Source organism: Mustela lutreola, chromosome 7, assembly GCF_030435805.1.
Source record: "Mustela lutreola isolate mMusLut2 chromosome 7, mMusLut2.pri, whole genome shotgun sequence".
NCBI lineage: Eukaryota > Metazoa > Chordata > Mammalia > Carnivora > Mustelidae > Mustela > Mustela lutreola.
This window is the reverse complement of record NC_081296.1, coordinates 132,242,115-132,261,742: the sequence shown is the minus strand read 5'-3', so window position 1 is coordinate 132,261,742 and position 19,628 is coordinate 132,242,115. Positions and strand designations below refer to the sequence as shown.

Below are 19,628 nucleotides of genomic sequence, written 5' to 3'. Positions count from 1 at the left end.
ATGAGAGAATGGGAAGAGAAGTGTAATCAGTGAACACAGACAACTCTTGTTTCAAAGAATGATGCTATTAAAGGGGAGTAAGGAGGGGCACCTGGGTGGCTCAGTGGGTTAAAGCCTCTGCCTTCAGGTCAGGTCATGCAGCTTCCAGCTCTCTGCTTAGCAGGGAGCCTGCTTCCTCCCTCTCTCTCTCTGCCTGTCTCTCTGCCAACTTATGATCTCTGTCAAATAAATAAATAAAATCTTAAAAATAAATAAAGGGGAGCAGGGAAGCAGGGTGGTCGCTGGAGGGGGTTTTGGTTTTTAAAATATAAGCTATTACAGCATGTCTGATGCTGATGGAAAGAATCCAAGAGAGAGGGAGCAGTGAAAGTGTGGCCACAATGTTGCCATATGAACTAAATTAAATGTCCTGGGAATTGTGACATTATTTTTTCCTCATTTTCTAATGGTAAGATCAAAAAACCCCCAAAAGTCAACCTCTAGATCCATAAAAACAAAGGCAAATGATTTAGCTTTGCAAATTTCTCATCTTAGGAGCTTTAACACTGCCAATTAAGTCTGATATTGTACCTATAAGTTTACATGAGTGTTCTGTTTATAAGAAAACTACTTAATCATGCTGCTTGTTTGAAGTAATTTTTTATTTCTAAACATACAACAGTAAATAACATTTTAGTAGAATGTATTTGTAGTAGAAAATAGTTGAAATACAATCATTTAATGTTAAAAAGCTATCAACCTCAATACATTTGTCATAAAATGCTCATCAGTTTTAGTCAACACCAAGGTAAAAACTCAATGAACCAACCATCAGCAAAAACCCCCAAAGATTTAAGAACAAAACATAGGAACAGATGATTCAAAGTAAACCATACCTGAGATAAAGCAAACAGTATAGGCCAAATAAGGAGGTATTTACTGCGGAAGAATGGGATAGTAATCTCTGAGGGAAAATACCAACGTTATATAATCTGCTACAAGAGATTGCTTTCACTCAATGCTGAGAATTACTAACTACGGTTGAGAAATTACTTATGTTAATGAAGTAGGAAGGAACGAAAGACAAGCAGACTATATGCAGGGAAGCTGTGCTTTAAGGAATAAAACCCTTCAGAAGAAGAATGAAATGTAGTAATAGGAGAATGAACAAAACATTAAGATCAGAGTTGACAAGCTCAGTTTTGTGAGAAATAACTAATCATTTTAAAGTAGAAACAGAAGCAAGCACTGGCCCCTGTGCCCAGAAGAAAGTGACAAGTTCATGACACTTAAGTGACAGGCACTATCAGAAATCATACAGATGCTCAGGAAAACTATTTAAGAGTGAGCATCTCTGAAAAATGGCTTTAAAGACAGTTCTTAGAGTTTCAAACACAAAGATGGTCTCCTAAAGGAGTTTTCTTGCACAGATAATTTTCCGTACAACCATACAAAATGAAAGAAACAACAAAATCTTTTCATTAAAGTTAGCACCTGTTGTAGAGAATGGCCTGTTCCCTTAGCCATTTATCTTGTTAAATCTGATCACTAAATTAAGGTTTGTTTATTCCTAGCCACCCCCATGCGAGTGACAATGGGGTAGCAATGCCATCTTATTACTTAACCAACTTGCTTATTCCAGAACCCAATTTAAGCATGATTTAGTATAGTTTAAACTCTGTTCCTTTTGTGCTACTTGAAATAGAGCAAGAGGCTCATTATTTGACTTGATTTTACTTCTAATTTTTTACGACCATCTGGATAACATGTTTATTATAGCAAAGACAATCCAAGCAACAGGAAAGTGTACAAAATTAAAGAAAAATCAAAGTCATCTTTAGCTACCACCATGAAGTCCCTTTTTTCTCCTGAGGTAATAATGACTCTTACTGATGTTACTGTTAATTTTTCTTCTTACTTGCAAATATATGAAAAAAAGGGGGGGGGGCTTTCTTTTACAAAAGGGACCTGTGATGGTTAATTGTGTGTGTCAACTTGTGCCCAGATAGTTGGTCAAACATTATTCCAGATGTTTCTGTAAAGGTGTTTGTGGAAGAGATTAGCATTTAAATCAATGGACTTTTGAGTAAAGCAGATTACCCTCCATAACATGGGTATGCCCCATTCAATTAGTTGAAGGCCTAACAGAACAAAGACTGACCTCCCTTGACCAAAAGGAATTCTGCCAGCGGACAGACTTTGATTCTCTTTCTCTGGAGAACCCTGACCAATACAAGGATCATACTAATTGAATTATTTATAATGTGACATTTCACTAAACACTAGCATTGTTCCAGGTGGCAGACTGCAGGTTGGCTGTCAATTCTTAACCCTTTCCTCACCATCTATGGAGCTAGGGATGGTCAAGTGATTGTCTTGGTAGGTTTTTTTTGTTTTTTTTTTAAAGATTTTATTTATTTATTTGACACACAGAGATCATAAGCAGGCAGAGAGAGATGGGTAAGCAGGCTCCCTGCTGAGCAGAGAGTACAATGCGGGGCTTAGGGCTCGATCCCAGAACACTGGGATCATACCCAGAACCCTAGGATCATGACCTGAGCTGAAGGCAGAGGCTTTAACCCACTGAGCCACCCAGGCGCCCTGTCTTGGTAGTTCTACCAGTGACTCCCGGTGCAGGTATCAATTCTTCCTGAGGACCCAGGACCTGGAGATACAGCCATCACCAGGTGTGACCATATGGAACAAACATGAAGATAAAGCTAATTTATTAAGGAGCCTGAATAGGAGAGAAAGGAGCTGGAGTCCTTGATGGCAAGAGCCCTAACTATGGAACCAAAATAAACCTCTGCTTTTGCCACTATTTGATAGATTTTGTTACCTGCAATAATAATGTTCCTTTTAAAAATAACTATGAGGGGGGCACCTGGGTGGCTCAGTGGGTTAAGCCTCTGCCTTCAGCTCAGGTCATGATCTCAGGGTCCTGGGATTGAGCCCAGGGAGCCTGCTCCCCACTCTCTCTGTCTGCCTCTCTGCCTACTTGTGATTTCTCCTTCTCTGTCAAAATAAATAAATAAAATCTTAAAAATAACTATGAGGGCACCTGGGTGGCTCAGGCATTGAGCACCTGCCTTGGGCTCAGGTCATGATCCCAGGGTTCAGGGATCAAGCCCCACATCGGGCTCTCTGCTCAGCAGGAAGCCTGCTTCTCCCTCTCCCACTCCTCCTGCTTCTGTTCCTTCTCTCATTGTGACTCTCTCTGTCAAATAAATAAATAAAATCTAAAAAAAAAAACAACAACTGAGTATTCTACAATAAGAAATAACACAATGTAATAACTTCCCTTCTTGATGACCATTTATTTATTCATTTAAACAACAAAAAAAAAGCTTACTGGGATGATGTGCAGAAAACAATTGCCATGGGCATTTTGCAAATTGCCTTTGAAAAAGTGGGCCCTTGGCTAGAATCTGGAAAGTTCTACTTTGAGAGGGTTCCCATGACCCTGATAGAAGTGACTTATTGTGCCTAAACTGTCTGTACAATGTGGTTTATGCTCAACATGTGTTTTCCTTCTGGGAACCTGCAATTTTGGTATGTGCCAGGCCGAAAGTGATTACATGACTAGTCTCCATTAAAAACTCTAAGCACTGGGTCTCTAATGAGCTTCCCTAGAAGATAATATTTCACATATGTTGTCCCATGTGCCAGGGGAATTAAGGACATCCTTTGTAACTCCCCTGGAAGAGGACAGTTGGAAACTTGTGTTTTGTGTCCTTTGCACTTCGCCCCAGGCTGATTTTGCTTTGTATCCTTTTGCTACAAGAACTCAAAGCTGTGAGTACAACTGCATGCTGAGTCCTCCCAGCAAATCACGGAGGTCTGGGGACCCCTGAAGTCAGGGGCATCACAAGTAGGATTGGCTAGGATGACCTAGACAGGTCAGATGAGCAGGATGACCCTGACCCACTGAAACATGGTGAAAGCACCGTTAGGGAAAGGAAGGGGAGGGGACAGGGTATAATGAATCTTTGGTGGCCAGCCATGGTATGCAGCCTCAGCTGAGTCATTATCTGTTGTGAGAAGTAAAAGTTACCCGTGGAACTTGAAAATGACAGATCCAACTCTGGGAGAGCAGGCTAGTTGCTTTTGGCCATGGTGGCTAAAACAATGCCATTGGGTTTTATTTTCTCCTCCAGATTGGAGAAAGGACCCCCAAATTCCCAAAGCGAACAGGCCAAAAATGTTAAAAGTTTACAGTGCTCTCTCCTCCAAGTGGGTTAGAGGGGCAGGATGGGAAGAGGGAGTAAAACTAGGTCCAATGATGTAGGAATGATGCTGGGATTCGGAGATGACGGCCAAGAAAGAATTCTTGAGATGTCGTTGGTACAAAAAGGTCATTTTATTAAAGCACAGGGACATGACAGGAAAGAGCTGTGCTGGCATTATGAGGAGTGGCTGATTATTTCCCACCTTTCAAGTTGAGTTGGGGATAGGGTTGGGGATAGCCAAGTCTCTAAGGAATTTGGGAAGCATGGTTTCCAGGACCTTGAGGGGACTAGCTATTGTTGGGAAAAGATCTTTTACTACTGACTCATTAAACCTTAGTCATGACCTTAGGGCCTGATGCGTGCCTGTGTATATCAGATGTATATCGGTGGGTCATATGCTTGGGAAATGATTGCCAACACCTATCTTGACAGAGATAAAGGAAGTTTCCAAAGCAATTTTAAAATACTAAAGTAGACTTACAGGATCCTGGAGGGTCGGGCTAAGATTAAGATTGCCTTTTGCCCTTAGCAAAGTTGTTAATATTGAGGCAGCTGAGTTCCTAGAGGAATGTCACTCTGCCTTTTAAGGACTTATGAATGGGCTGTAAGTAGTAAAGAAATTTAATTTTTCTTTTGCCTTTGTTCTCCAAATCACTAGGGCTAAAGCAAAATTTTAGATAAGGCAGAAAGAAAAGGGAAGGCTGCACTCTAGCAGTTTTTTTTTCAGTCTAGCTTCTGCTGCACTGGCCTCCCCCACTCCCCTTCCTCCCCTGCATTCCAGCCAGGATCTTCCCTGGCAGCTATCACGTTAACATGCAAATGATGAATTTACTTCCTGGCAGTTCAAGTAAATTTGCAATAAGAAAAAAAGAAAGAATTCTTTTAGTGGCTTTGTATTTCGTGGCTACCACAACTGGATGGATGAGAAAAATTGATACACGATGTTAAATGCTTATAATTCCATCCATGCTTATAATTCCATCCATAATTCCAATCACCCTGATCAGCAGAAGCGGCAAAAAAGAAATGTGTTAGTGGGACAAACTTCCTTGCTTTTTTGCCGCCAGTAGGCGGGCTGGAATTAAAACTCTTGAGTATTGGAAACAGAACAAGTCTCTATAATTGCTGGGTTTTGCTATGGAAGATATGGACGGTTAGTGGAGCCCTTGTTAAAAGGGAGACAATAAGAAAGAGGTGATCTGCAGGTGGAAACACACTTTTGGAGTCCTAAAGAGCAGGTTTTGGTTGGCTAAGTGAGTGCTTCTGAAGGTAGAGGTCTGACCTTAGGGCCTGATGCGTGCCTGTGTATGTTTGTGTGTGGGGAGGGAGATGGGAGAGGAGGACACAGAAAGTGAGAGAGAGCTTGTGCACGCCCAAAGACCAACAAAACAAAGCTGCGGCCCAGCCTTGCATGCCACCTGGACTTTTTGGCCCTGTGGCATCTTGACTCTGCTGCTGAAAAAAGCCTCTGGCTTTTAAAAAATCGTGAATTCACAAATCCTATTTGCTTGAACTTGATTCAAAGCTAAAACCTGATGCTATCTGGGACAGGCTTCCAGCCTCGGTGTGAGCTGGACAGAACCAAGAGCAGCCACAGGCTCAATAAACAGAAATCAGATGCTGTGGCCTACTGGACATTAGGCCACCTCTCTGTGGGGCCTCATATTGTGATGAAAATCGTGGATGCCCGGCTGGACTGTCTGGGTCACAGACAAATGTTCATAGGAAAGGGTTTGTTCTCTGATGGGACCATCTGAAATCAAGCTGCTGACTGGTGTGTTATTTCTGATACAGAGACTGACCACACTCCTAACTTGTGACTGTTGTCCAGAGCTATCCTTTGGGGGAGGAGACATCACAGGGAGTGGGACCCTCTATTTGCTCCTGACAGGTCGAGTTACCGAGGTATTTCCAGCCCCTGTGGAATAGGCCTTAACTTGTGCCTGGCTCTCCTGATAAGCCGCCATCTCCAACAAGGGACTAATTACCTGACTGCTTCTCTCTTCACTTCACGCCTCTCTCTCTCCCCTTCTCTCTGGTGCACGCCTTAGTGCGATCTGACTGTTCCAGTGCAGCTGTCCTCAGAGAGGGGCTGATCTTTCCTAGGTTGCTTTACGGGGTAAGTGATCAGGGTGAAAGAGGTGGGACGTGATGTAAACCTATTTTGAAATTTTTTGAAAATCAGGACTTTTGTCCTGCCAAGTTTTGAACATGATGTTTTTCTGGTTCAGATGTATAAAAATGCTTTTCTGTGAAGATGTCTTGCCTTTCTTACACAGAACCCCTCCAAGTAAAATGTCTGGATGAGAGTAGGGGATGACTGAGAAAATAAAAAAATCATATGACTACTGAATGGAAACTCTGATTTTGTAACAACCAAGGAAAATAAACTAAAACCCCTGCACCTGGAGAGGCATGAGTGAGGGGAGAATAATGGTGTTTTCTGCAACTATTTCTGGAAGCTTCTTCCCCTTCCTAAAGGAAGACTCTCCGTGCACTCTTCTGAGCTGTTGAGAGTGCTCTGCATTCAGACCGTGGAGCCCCTTATACCAGACAGGGCTGACTGTGAGGCAGCAGGAGGTGGCCCAGTCCCTACACCTGCCATGCAGAAAACCTCCAGATATTGTCCACACTCGTGAGGTGGATGAACAGTGTCATGGACAACAAAACTGTTTGGGACTGACTGGCAGTTGCTCTGAAACTAAAAAATGGAACTAAAGTACTTGGACTGGATACCTAGAAGATGCCCATGGCAGGAGGCCACATCATCCTGCCTAACATATGTCTGGGTTGGGCTGCCTCAGTGATGGTAAACTCTGTTTCCAGGGTTACCATACGTGCCCTCTGCGTCTACAATTCTGTATGTGCACCCTATCACGACACTGCCTCAGCTTCAACTTACTGGCCAGTTCTGCTGGGCCTGAATTGATGGCTTAAGACTAGGTTAAAAAAAGCTAATATAGATATTTAAGGAGGAAACCATCTGGCCTCTATGGTTAATGGAGCTTGTTAATTAGCTGGGTGTAGGACTCATGAAGGGCATAACTGAAATCAGTACAGCAGACTGGTCTCACTCTACTGTCCAGGTCTTACTGAGAATAACTTTGCCATAAAGACAAGATGACCAGGGACCAAGGATGTGTAGAGAAGAGTTCATAGACCAGGCTTAAACCTCTGTCCTTGAAAAGGTTTATAAGGTTAGCCCTTGGCTGGTGTCTAGGAACTTAAGATTCTGGAAGAGTGCCTACTACCCTGTTATGAGTGACTCATCCCAAGTGCACAAACAATATGGTTTCTGGTGAACACCTGCTTTCCTTGTGCAAGTCTGTAATTTTGGTATGTGCTGGGCACAGACTGCCTACATGGCCAGCACCCTAAAATGACTCCAGGTATTAGGTCTCGGGGCACCTGGGTGGCTCAGTCTTTACGCATTTGCCTTTGGCTCAGGTCATGATCCCAGGATCCCAGGATCGAGTCCCACATTGGGCTACTTGCTCAGTAGAAAGCCTGCTTCTCTCTCTCCTACTCCCCCTGCTTTTGCCTCCTCTCTTGCTATCTCTCTGTCAAATAAATAAGTAAAATCTTTAAAAAAAAAAGGTATTAGGTCTCTAATAGTTTCCCTGGCAGACAGCATATCACATGTGTTGTCACAACTTGTTACTGGGGAAATTAAATACATTCTGTGTGATTCCCCAGGGAGAGGACCTTTGGAAGCTGCATCTGTTTTCCCCAGATTTCACCCATGTATCTTTCTCTTTATTGATTTTGCTTTGTGTTCTTTTGCTGTAATAAATCATAGCCCTAAATATGACTATATGCTCAGTCCTGTGAATCTCATGGAGAATCACTAAGCTGAAGGTATGGTCCTGGGGATCCCAGACACAGTTGGAAATAAGTGTGAAATAGTCAACAAATAGCAAGAAGGCAAAAATGGCTGGAGTCATGTGAGTGAAGGGACGTGGCAGAAGATGAAGTCACAGGGAGAGGAAGTACTGGATCATGTAAGGCCTTGATTGGACTTTATTCTGAATGTGATCGGAAGCCACTGGAGGCTCTGAACAGGAAGGAAAACTGCTCTGGCTGCTGCTAAGAGAACTGACATAAGCGGAAGAAGAGAAAGCAGGGATACCAAGCAGGAAGTTCTTAAAGACATGAGACTCTTCAACTGCCCTTGGTGGTTCAGTTCGGCCCCTGGTGGTTCAGAAAGGAGAAACTTACATTCATGTTTAAGGATGAGTAGAAATATGATAAACTTGGGCAAGGGGGTGAGGAAAGTGTTCCAAACAGTAGGAAGAACTTGTACAAGTTATGACCTTATTAGAAGCATAAACTGTATGGTGCATTTGAAGATTGGTGAAGGGTCTGATATTGCTGTAAGAGGGTCTTGGGCAGAGTTGTGGGAGATGAAGCCACAGAGGCCATGCTGCACATGGAAGGCTTTGGGAATCATGTTAAGGAGTTTGTGCTGCATCTCAAAGGCAAATGGGGAGATAATGAAGGGTTGTAAATAGAGGAGTTATGGATCAAATTTGAATTTTAGGAAGATCAATATGGCAGAGATAAGGATGAGAGGCCAATAAAGAAAGCAAGTCTATAAATAAATATCATATTACTCAGTTCTAATGTAGCTGGGACTGCACACACTCAAAGCCATGCACATAACTTATGTTATATATAAACAGAGAGAAAGATGACATGATCAAATCATGTTAGAAACATGCTGATGCACACTAAAGGTACTTACTCCCAGGAGGGTTCTCCTTACCTACGGAATGCTTTAGCAGGATGGACGTGGTATGTCTAGACTGCTCACTGTACATAAATCTGGGATGTATATATTTTGAGGAATGACCTCTTAGAAAATATCACATAAGCTATGCAATTATCAGAGACTAAACTGGAGATGTTTTATAATGGAAATAGCTCCCTTTCATGGAAGTGACATTCCATATTCACCATTTAGAGGCCTCGTATGTTAAAATCTGGGCCAGGGTGCACCCTAATCGAGGCAAGCAGAACCTAGGAGTAGCCCTGGCAGTCTGAACTTCTTGACACTTCACCTGTGTCTTGTGATAATTATTCTCTCTGAAAATATTAGTCAAGTTTGGTACTGGGTAAGATCTCTTTATTCTTTTGAGTTCAAAATCTGTCAGGTTTTTTTTTTTTTTTTACAGTGTTTAATTCAACCTGGAAGAACCAGGATGAATGATACATTTCCTAACCGTATTCACCAGAGTGACCAGTATGACAACTTAGTTGCAGTGCGTGTTCCTGGTGCCTAGATTGTAGTGTCTAAATGCAATTTCCTACGAAAAGGAATTTTTTTTTTTCTTGAGAAATGGCTGATTCATTTCAGGGTTAGGAAATGTGTAAGATGAATTTAAGATATCCCATCTTGCCTGAAAAATAAAAACAAGTTTAAAAGTCGGTTATGATTAGTCCACAAGAATGAACTTAAAGGGACTCTCAGTATGCAAAAATAGGATAATGTGAGCAATGAAAAAGGACTGCAATCCTGTGAAGCAAACATATGTGAAACCCACAGATCTGGAATGATGCTCAGAAGCAAAGCAAACAGAAACAAACAGACAAAAACGTACTTACTGGCCTCCTTTGGAGGTTGCTAGAGCACCAAATTATTATTTGAAAATATTTCAAGGGAAAGAACCAAGCATCTAACCTGCTTGTGAGGACTGTGTTTCAGGGTAAACAAAGAGTTGTGAGGGCAAGTTTTTCTTTATAAAAGAATCCCAGGTAACAAATGCAGGGGGTATTATACATCAGAAAGACATCATTTTGCAATTCCTAGTGAAATAATGGATCCAGACAAACAAAATGGTTGTGGAAGCCTCTGGGTGAAAGGTCAGTGAGGAACTTCTGAATGGCTGGATCAGGCTGACATCACCCAGCTTTACTGATCAATTTCTAGAAGTGGAACAATCAAATACTCTGTGCCTCCGGATGCAATATATTAGGAAGTACACAATACTCTACTATGAGATAGTTTCAGGAAAACACCTGAGCTAAATCTACCTCAGCGTCTACAGTTAACGTCCAATTTACAGACTACATAGCCGGGAGTGAGTAAGTTCAATGACATTACAAGGATACAACCAGCTAGATCCAGAATGTGGGAAACTGTATAGCACAAAGGACATTATTTCTTTACCAAACAAAATGAAATAAAAAACAAGGGAGAAAGACCTGTTATAGATTAAGAGAAACCTAAGATCTTGGTGTGGATACTGATTCAAACCAACCAGTTCTAAAAAGATATCTGAACCAACAGGGAAAACTGCACAGGGCCTGGGGATTGGGTGATTCAAGAATAATCGTTAATTTTGTGGACATTATAGTACCACTGTGGTTTGCTGGGGGAAAAAAGGCATATTTTCAGAGATACATACACAGGTGATATAACATGGAATCTGCTGTAAATACTCTAGGAAAGAAGAGAGTAGATGCATATGTGGTGGCAGAGATGAAGCAAGAATAAGAATGTGGAGGGCTGCTGACCCCAGATGATGGGCAAGGGGGTCACGACCATCCTCCACTTTTGTGCATATTTTGAATCCTCCCTCATAAAAAAATAAAAATGAATGAATTAAACTATAATATTTGGCAAGAATTTAAAAATGGTAATACATATTTTTGGCTGAGGCACATGAAAAGGAGTCATTTCAAAGGAAGTGAACAGAATTACTTTTTTTTACATTTTAACAGTATGGGATCAAATATCTTTTAAAATTTTACATTCAGTCCAGCAAATTTACTTTTAAAAAACTAATTCTCAGAAAATTTTCATAGATGTGCACAAAGATACATCTAAAATGATCTCCCAGCAAAAAAATTTATAAACAATCTGTTTCTAATTTATGGTATATTTACATGTAAATTTTTAAAGTTTTATTTACTTAAGTAATCTCTGTGTCCACCGTGGAGCTTGGACTCATGACCCCAAGATCAAGAGTCACGTGCTCCTCCAAATAAGTCAGCCAGGTGCTCCTACCTGTAAAATTTTTTATAGCCATTAACAATCAAATTTTAAAAGAATACTAAATGATAGGGGAAAACGTTCAAGACAAACTGTTAAGCACAAAATGCAGGCTGTAAAACAGTATATACATTTTGACCCAATTTAGTGTTCTTAGAACTATACATTTAGAAAAGAGCTTGAAGAGTTTTCTCCATGATGTTAACAGCTGTGTCTAGCTCATGGGATTAAAGTAATTTTAATATTTTTAGACAAGGTTTTTCTATTCATGGGTATGGATATTTGTAATAAAAAAAATTCTAGTTTTGAAAAAAAGTTGTATTTCGAAAGATAAAATCTGGATCAATTTCCAAAAGTGGCTAGTAACAAAGTAATAAGTGGGTATCATTGTGATCTTTGAAATAATAAACAAAATGACAAAAGGTTGGCAGGACAGGGTGGAGTGGATTAATAATTAATTCTTAGAAGTATTCAGCACACTCTACTATGAGAAAGAGCAAATTTTAAATTTAAAAATAGAGGGTGTCAAGAAGGTAAAAATTAGAAGGGATCGAAGTTTACGTAAGCTTTAGTTAGATAAACACCTATATCAATTTCCTAGGTGATTGGGAAGGTTATTGTAGTAAAAAACCTAACACAATTCTGAAAATAACCAGAGCAGCATATTAGATGATTTCTCCTGAGTTTCTATTCTGTGTCCCACTTGGACAGATAATTACATACTGAAGTACAAAAAGAGGATGTTAGGATATTAATATAATACAAATCCAATTTTGATTATCAAATTCAGCTTATGTACCTTAGGTCAAATCTGTTAGGTGAATAACTCTGATATGTAAAAACCTAGAAAATCATTAACTACTACACTCTACACATTATACGTGGCTCATAATGAATAAAACAAGACTTCTGCATCTTTCTACACTAGTTAAAAATTTCACTTATCTCCTTCCTAAATTAGGCAAAAGCAAGAAAAATGTCTAGACTACCTTGTTTCCGTACTTTCGTTGGTTCTTCGTAGTCCTTGTTTTCTGGATTTGGAGATTCTAGAAAGCGGATTTCCTCTGCGACACTTTCCCCTTCTTGGCTCCTGAGGCTGTCTTCCTCTTCTTGAATAGGTGATTCTAATTCTGATTCCTCTGAATCAAGAAATATCTGACCAGCGACTACTCTGCCAGCTGTGTTGTGGTCCTTTACAGGCTCATCTGATGACAAAGAAGTCTGGGAATATAAGAGATTTTTAGTTTTCAAATAGTATCAGGACTGTCTCCAACCCAACTTGACCATTACTTTTACTAATCCAGATACATCTCCTTCAATTGTGAACATACCATACATGCTCATCTCTCTAAACTTTGGTATGTGTTCATTACATGCCTTTCTCACTTGCCTAACCTGACTCTTTCTTCTGATTTCAACTTAGATGTTATTTCTTACAGGAAGCATTCCTTAACTCCTGAAGCCTGGAGTAGGGACCCCTACAAACTCCCAATATAGCTTATACTTGCCCTTATGATAGCACTGTACAACTTTCTGTTTCTCATCTATATTCCCTCAAATCTAGAGATAGAGATCATAACTGAACGGTCTCCTTGGATACATAATCAGCCTTATTCACTCAACCAACCAATTTAAATGTATTAACTCTATAGATTTATAAAACCTGATAGAAGTGGAAACAAATGGCAGTTAAGTCTTCAAAATAAAAAAAAAAAACCCTAAAAATGAAAAAAAAAGGAATAAAATCAATCTCTCAGTAGGCAGTAGAATATTACTGCCTTTAGGCTCTACACACACAGCACATTCAAATTAAAATTAAACCTAATAACCAACACTCTGAATGAAAATATTATTCTCTCTCCTACAGGTCAGTGATTTTTTCTCCCCAGAAAAACTAGTGTATTGATACCAGCTATAGTTTTTTTCTTTTTTTTTCTTAATCCCATTCTGTTGATCAAAAGACAGATTTCATATCCTTTCTAAGACACGTAATTCATGCTTTTAAATTGGGCATCAAATACTGGTCAATGGAGATTATAGTACATACCTTGGAATCTAAGGATTCATCTTGATTGCCTTCTTCATCTGTAAAGAAATTTTAAGACAATTTCATCATCCTTCTTGTTGGGAAATTACAGGTATTGTTAAAGCTCTTGATAAATACAACAAATAATAATCAGACACTTGATAAATATACCTAGAATTATCTAAAAATCGGTTGTATTCAACAACTATGCAGAAAAGATTAGGTAAAAGGAAAGCAAGGGGTTAGATGGAACAGTTCTTCCTCTTTGCCCGGGAAGGCACTGCTTTCATCTAGTGCCTTATTCAGGTAAGAAGCCCAATTACCACCACCACCCTTACCACCAAACACACTTCCTCAGACACCATCCAATTCTTTTGTTCGTATTTTATTCTACTACTGAGTTGCTAAACTTAAAAAATAAATCTCTGAATCTGTGGTTCAGGGTTCCACCTAGTATTCTCCTCTGCTCAGAATCCGGAGTTATAGAGCTTATTTTAGTGCTGGTGCTGATTAGCATTTTATTGTTCACTGAGACTACTAAAGATGGACACTAACAATTACTATTATGCGACGGAAGAGTTGCCAGACTAAGATATTTAGGATTTGTATTCTACTTCACTGAAGAGTTAACCAGATAAAAGCAAAAACTAGCAGCATACCATCATGTACTTACTCATGTGAGATCTATTTATTAAGAAATCAGTATCTTAAATTAAATAAACAATGAATCCAGCCCCTGGTTACATCTTTCTTCCAAATTCATATCTACTGCTTTGGCTTTGTCCAATTATGTTAATTTTCTGTCTATTATTCTGTGTTTTTGTGCTATTACTTCTATTCTGGCTACTTGCTACTCTTTTTCCTGATCTTATACAAACACATTGAGCACAAATGCCCATATGCTTATGTTTGGTCATTGTATTCCTGGCCAGTTTACAAAAAACAACTGTTAGATGGTCTCTAGGTTTCCTTCTTCTTCTTAAAATAATCTGATTTTATCTAGGAGTCAACCTCAGTTATAAGCTCATAAGCTATATAAGAAATTGACCAGTAGACAAAATGCTATAAAACCAAGTGCTTTTTACTAGAAAGTTCAGTGTTACAGTTGCCATTCATCTTTACTTCATATAGTTATATCTTTTTTTTAAGATTTTATTTGTTTATTTGACAGAGAGAGATCACAAGTAGGCAGAGAGGCAGGCAGAGAGACAGAGAAGGAAGCAGGCTCCCTGCTGAGCAGAGAGCCTGATGTGGGACTCAATCCCAGGACCCTGAGACCATGACCTGAGCCAAAGGCAGAGGCATAACTCACTGAGCCACCCAGGCGCCCCATATGGTTATATCTTAAATATTATTTATAACTTGTAACTCTTTCAAGCATAACAAAAATATGCTTTGGAGTTTGTATTATCAAAGTAGTGAGCTAACTTTAAGAAGTATAAGCTGAGGTGCATGGGTGGCTCAGCGGGTTAAAGCCTCTGCCTTCAGTTCAGGTCATGATCCCAGGGTCCTGGGATGGAGCCCTGCATTGGGCTCTCTGCTCAGCAGGGAGCCTGCTTCCTCCTCTCTCTCTGCGTGCCTCTCTGCCTGCTTGCCATCTCTATCAAATAAATAAACTCTTAAAAAAAGAAGTATAACCAATTCATTATGTGCATAATATACAACACGATTTCATAGTATTTGTTTCTTTTGAATATTTGAGAAAACTAGTCTACTAGTGAGGTTTGCCATATAAGAAAAGTGCTGTCAATTCAAAGAACACTTAAACTATAGTTACTTTCACATTTACTACTTTTAGACTACTTTCCAAATGTTTTATTTCTTATGGGTGGGGAAGAGAAGGGTATAGCATGCATTATCCCACAGTACCTATAACATTTAGGTAGTGATGGTACTTAATTAACAATCATCCTTCATGCTAACTTCTTCACAGGTTTTACCCAAAGCCCGAATTCTAACACATGGTTCAAATTCCATTCTCAGCAACATTTGGATAAAAGAAAAAAAAATTTATCTCTACTATATATCAAAGTTGTATGAGTGGATATGTTTAAGTAATCACAAACATTAACTAGTTAATGTATCAAGAGCAGACATTAATTGTGTAAATGTATATATCCCCAAACTTTAAATAAGCCAGAGCTCTTAAATTACTAATCACTAAATCATGAAATTTAGTGCCTTCTCACAACAGGTCACATATGCAGCAAATAAGTATATAATACAGATACCTATAAGTAAACTTGAAGACATGTACATTTGAGATACTACAAGCTATTACACATTGAAGTAGCAAAATGTGTTTTTAAACTCCGAGAGTCATTGAAACCTGTGACATCAGGGTTATTTCACATGAATTGCATCATGCTTCTGTCTCTCTTCTCTTCAAACTAGCAATATGTACTAAGGTTACTAGTAAATAAGAGAATTCTTTCTCATTTACTAAATGAGAAAGTCTACTCCAGATGGTAGTCTTAAAGCATAAGCTATTTTCTCTCTCAAAGTGATGTATCTATTCACATAACACTTTTATAGAAGTTGCTTATAATCTAGAAACTTCTGATATGTATTAGTAAGGTAACAAAGACACTTAAGTTATGCATAAACAAAAATAATAACACTTTTAGCAGAACACAAACATCAAGAAAAAAAAGCAAAAGAGTTCAATGAAGAGTTACAGATTTCTCATTCAACAGTATCACATCCAGAATATAAAGGTTTACATTACTTTAGAATTGTACACTTTCCTTTGAAAAAGACCAATTTTCATCTTTATTATATCCGCCAACCAAACTGCAAAAAGTACTGGGGATATTCTTTCAGGGAAAAGTAATTATCATAAATTCATTTTCCAACTTGTCATGTAAACTAAACAGACTGATAGATCTTCAAACACAGAAGTCCTAAGAGTTTGGTGAAAAGAGAGCAGACATCTGCTCTCTGCTTTACCACTGAATCTGTGCAGATCCTACAATACTCCTGATTTTTAACTACTCCAAAATAGAGGCCTGGAGAGCTAAGTTCAAAACCTTACTTCATTACATATTAATTTTATACACGTGGTTCAAAATAGCAAGCTTGGTCAGCCTCTTTCTCAACCTGTCAAAAGAGAATAATACCATCTGTCCTGTTGACTCACAATAATGTTTTAGGGAAGAAAAGAATAATGAAATTAAACAACGTCTGCAATCTGAAATTTACTCTTTGAATATCTAATAGAACTATTACCTGGAATACTTAGTAGTGAACCTGATTTAAAAGATTCTGTAACACTGGCACAAAGGGAGAAAAAAGAAAAAGCGAACCATTTATCTTTTCCTGCTGAAAATAAGAAAACAAGTATTTCTAAGTGAGAAAACATATAGCATTTTCTAATACTGAGAAAATGGAGAAATATCTTTTTAACCTTCTCCTTTATTTATTCACAGGAAAAAAGTATTTTGAATAAAAATGTCATATTTTTATATGTCTTTAAAACAAGATATGAAATAACAGCTACTAACAGTGATAGGATCAAGATTTCCTTTGTTGGCTGCTTATACTGGTAAATATGCAACTTGCTTTGGTAACCAGTAACATTCAAACTTTAAATCCACACAGAATTATGGCCCAAGGCTTGATTTTTAAATAGGAACAAATCTTTAATAATGAGGCTGACTTCCCATATACATAAGCAATTTAATGAATAAGAAAGTTAACTGAAAATCCATGTACTCAATTTCTAAAACTTCACCTCACACAAGTGTTTTACTATAATTGCACTTGAGCGCAGTAGTGCCTTTATTACCTGTCAGCACATCTCTGTTGCTTTAGTTCTGGCTAAGTATGGATTCTGGCTCCGCCAGAGAAATGCCCTGGCACAGGTGAGCTACGATGGAAATCCGAGCAGACATTTTTGAACCCAGTTCTCTGCTTACATCAACACGATCCAAAGATTTAACACTTCAGTATGAGTAATCTATTATAACATCCCGAGAATCCCTACTGTTGATTAAATGACTTCTTCAAGTACCATTTCCACTGACGTGAAGCTCTTAACGCATATGAAATCTAGTTAACAGAATATGCAGGAAAATGTTTGCAGGGCTTTAATTTCCTTTAAATTCTGCAAACTTAATTCAGAGGAATACTCACCATGTTCTTTCACTAGTCGTCCTTACGCGTTAGTGTGAAGAATTATTTGTGAAGCTTGTTTAACTACAGATACCCCAACCTGCTCCATACCTAAAACTGCATGTTTAACAAACTCCTACGAGGACTTCTGATGCCAAGTGGTCTATGGCCCATCAGGTACTCTATCGATTATACTCAACAGTTTATTTCATATTTCCTGTGGTCAAATAATTGTTAGCAGGGCTTCAAGAGTCAGGTAGTTTTGGAGATTTGGTCATGAATACAAACCATTACTAAAAAGGGGGAAGGCAGACCTCAAGGCATGATGTTGGCAGTAAAGTAACTAGCATATGCTTGTTGCTTTTGAAGTGGTATCTCAAACCACAATATGGATAGAATTTTAGGTTTAGACCTCTTATTTTAGAAACAGAATGACGTTATGGCATTGACTTACAACTAGGACAGATAATTTGGGGATTCAAATAACCATCTGGGAAATTTTCTGTTGGGAAAAAAAAAAAAAAAAGTTGACATTTATACCCTGCCTTGTTCCAAAAAAATTTAAAGCCATAGAACAGCTGTTTTGTTAACTAAACTGATTAAAATCCAAAAGCTTTATTGTACTAATTTGTTGCTTTACCAACATTTAGAAACACTAAGTGCTTCTTTATCAACACTCCCAAAACAGAAGTTTTCAGATGTAGGCAGACCGAACTATTAAGAAAGAAAAATACATCTCAGAACCCTAGTATTAAGCCGCTAACTGGAAAATCAACTCAAAAGCGCATGAATTTTTATATCTACACAAAACATGAAAATCAGGTGCTATATACATTTTAAATTTACAGGGACCAAGATTTCCTTAAAAAAAAAAAAATCACAAAGTTACTGTCAACAAACATGGGGCAACTCAGAAACACGGTGACAGAGATCAACACCACTTTCTCGGGAATATCTCCTAAAAAGGGATTGAGCATGGACACAGTTCCATCAAAAGTCTTCATTTTAAAACAGACCAGGAGGTAAGGGGCACCTCAGGTGCTCAGCAATCCACCAAAACCACTGTCAACATCCTGGTTTTGATGGACCCGGCTCTGCTCAGTGATAACCCCAGGTGGGTCAACTACTTAACTTACAAATCCCAAGCACATAATCTGTCCGAGAGTTGAGGAAGTTCCAGGAAGGCTCAGGTGTCATTGTGGCGCTAAGCCAGCGCTCGGGATTTATTCCCCAAGAGTCAATTCCTCACTCGCGAGGAGTCGCGTAAAGTTTGTCAAGGGAGGAGAGGTGTGGGCAGGGGGACCGCCCCTTCCCTTCCTCCCCTCTCTAGCTCCCTAAACACCCCCCCTCTCCCAGGCCAGCCAAAGCCCGAGGAAGGACAGCAAGAGGCTCGTGCGAAGTGTGACCAGAGAGAGTGGAGTCTCCAGCTTGAGCCCCCACGGCCCTGCCCCGGGATGGAGGCCGGGGGGGCGGTGGCTCCCGGCCTCCAGTCCGAGGGGGCGGATACTGACCCGAGGACGCCGAGGCCGAGCCCAGCAGCACCGCACAGAGCAGCAGCGTCAGCCCAACTCGGACCCGCATCCTGCTCCCGCGGCCGCTGCCACCCCCTGGAGCTGTCGCTTTCGCCTCTGCCACCACCGACTCAGCTACCGCCGCCGCCTCGCCGCTGCTCTTCCTGCTCTGGTCTCCTTCCTCCGCCCCTTCCCAGGCCTCCCTGCCCTAGAGCGGAGCCAATCCCCGCCCGCCGCCTCGGGCTCTGTGCCCAATCGCCGCAGTCTTCCCGCCCACCCTATTGCCCCGCCCCCGGGGTCATACATTGACCAATAATTTTGCGAGATTCCCACACTGGCTTTCCTGATTGGACCACGGCCTCACGACATGGCCCCAGCTAATTGGTAGATCCTGAGTTCAACCATCCCGGAATCAGGGCGTGAGTCCAGGGCCGGGAAGAAAAGAAAGTCACCCAGGACTACAATTCCCACAATACATTTCATGGGCTTTTTTCGAAGTGTGCGCTCGGAAAAACGTATCCCATTATGGAGCAAGATTTAAAAGTGCAGGTGGGTGTTGAAACTAAGAGAACTTACTGAGTAACATCTGTGCTAGACGTTTGCTCAAGGCCACGAGCCCAAAGGGTGTTTTGTTTGTTTGTTTGTTTTTTTGAGCCAACATATGTAACAAGAAACCCACGTTATAAGGTTAAGCGTTTGTAATGTGTTAAGCTGTTCTTCCTCTTTGTTTTATTTAGAAAATTTGAATTGGACACATCTGAGAGTTAACTTAGGAA

The 19,628-nt window shown here is 39.9% G+C and overlaps 1 protein-coding gene and 1 long non-coding RNA gene across 12 annotated transcripts in view; one reads left to right on the top strand and one right to left on the bottom strand.

Moving 5' to 3' along the window:
- SEL1L (SEL1L adaptor subunit of SYVN1 ubiquitin ligase) overlaps window positions 1–19,044 on the bottom strand; it is a 54,738-nt gene extending 35,694 nt beyond the window's left edge. Inside the window, exons 1-3 of the mRNA XM_059182621.1 lie at window positions 18,853–19,044; window positions 13,250–13,287; window positions 12,192–12,423 (exon numbers count right to left, since the gene is read on the bottom strand). Of these exons, the coding sequence (XP_059038604.1) occupies window positions 12,192–12,423; window positions 13,250–13,287; window positions 18,853–18,922 (340 nt within the window). The 5' untranslated portion in view covers window positions 18,923–19,044. The remainder of the gene's footprint in view (window positions 1–12,191; window positions 12,424–13,249; window positions 13,288–18,852) is intronic.
- A 219-nt stretch (window positions 19,045–19,263) lies between these two features.
- The window catches only part of LOC131836797 (uncharacterized), a 140,603-nt gene continuing 140,238 nt past the window's right edge, over window positions 19,264–19,628 (top strand). For all 11 annotated transcript variants that reach the window (XR_009355794.1, XR_009355795.1, XR_009355787.1 and 8 more), the window contains exon 1: window positions 19,264–19,401. This is a non-coding gene — a long non-coding RNA (uncharacterized LOC131836797). The remainder of the gene's footprint in view (window positions 19,402–19,628) is intronic.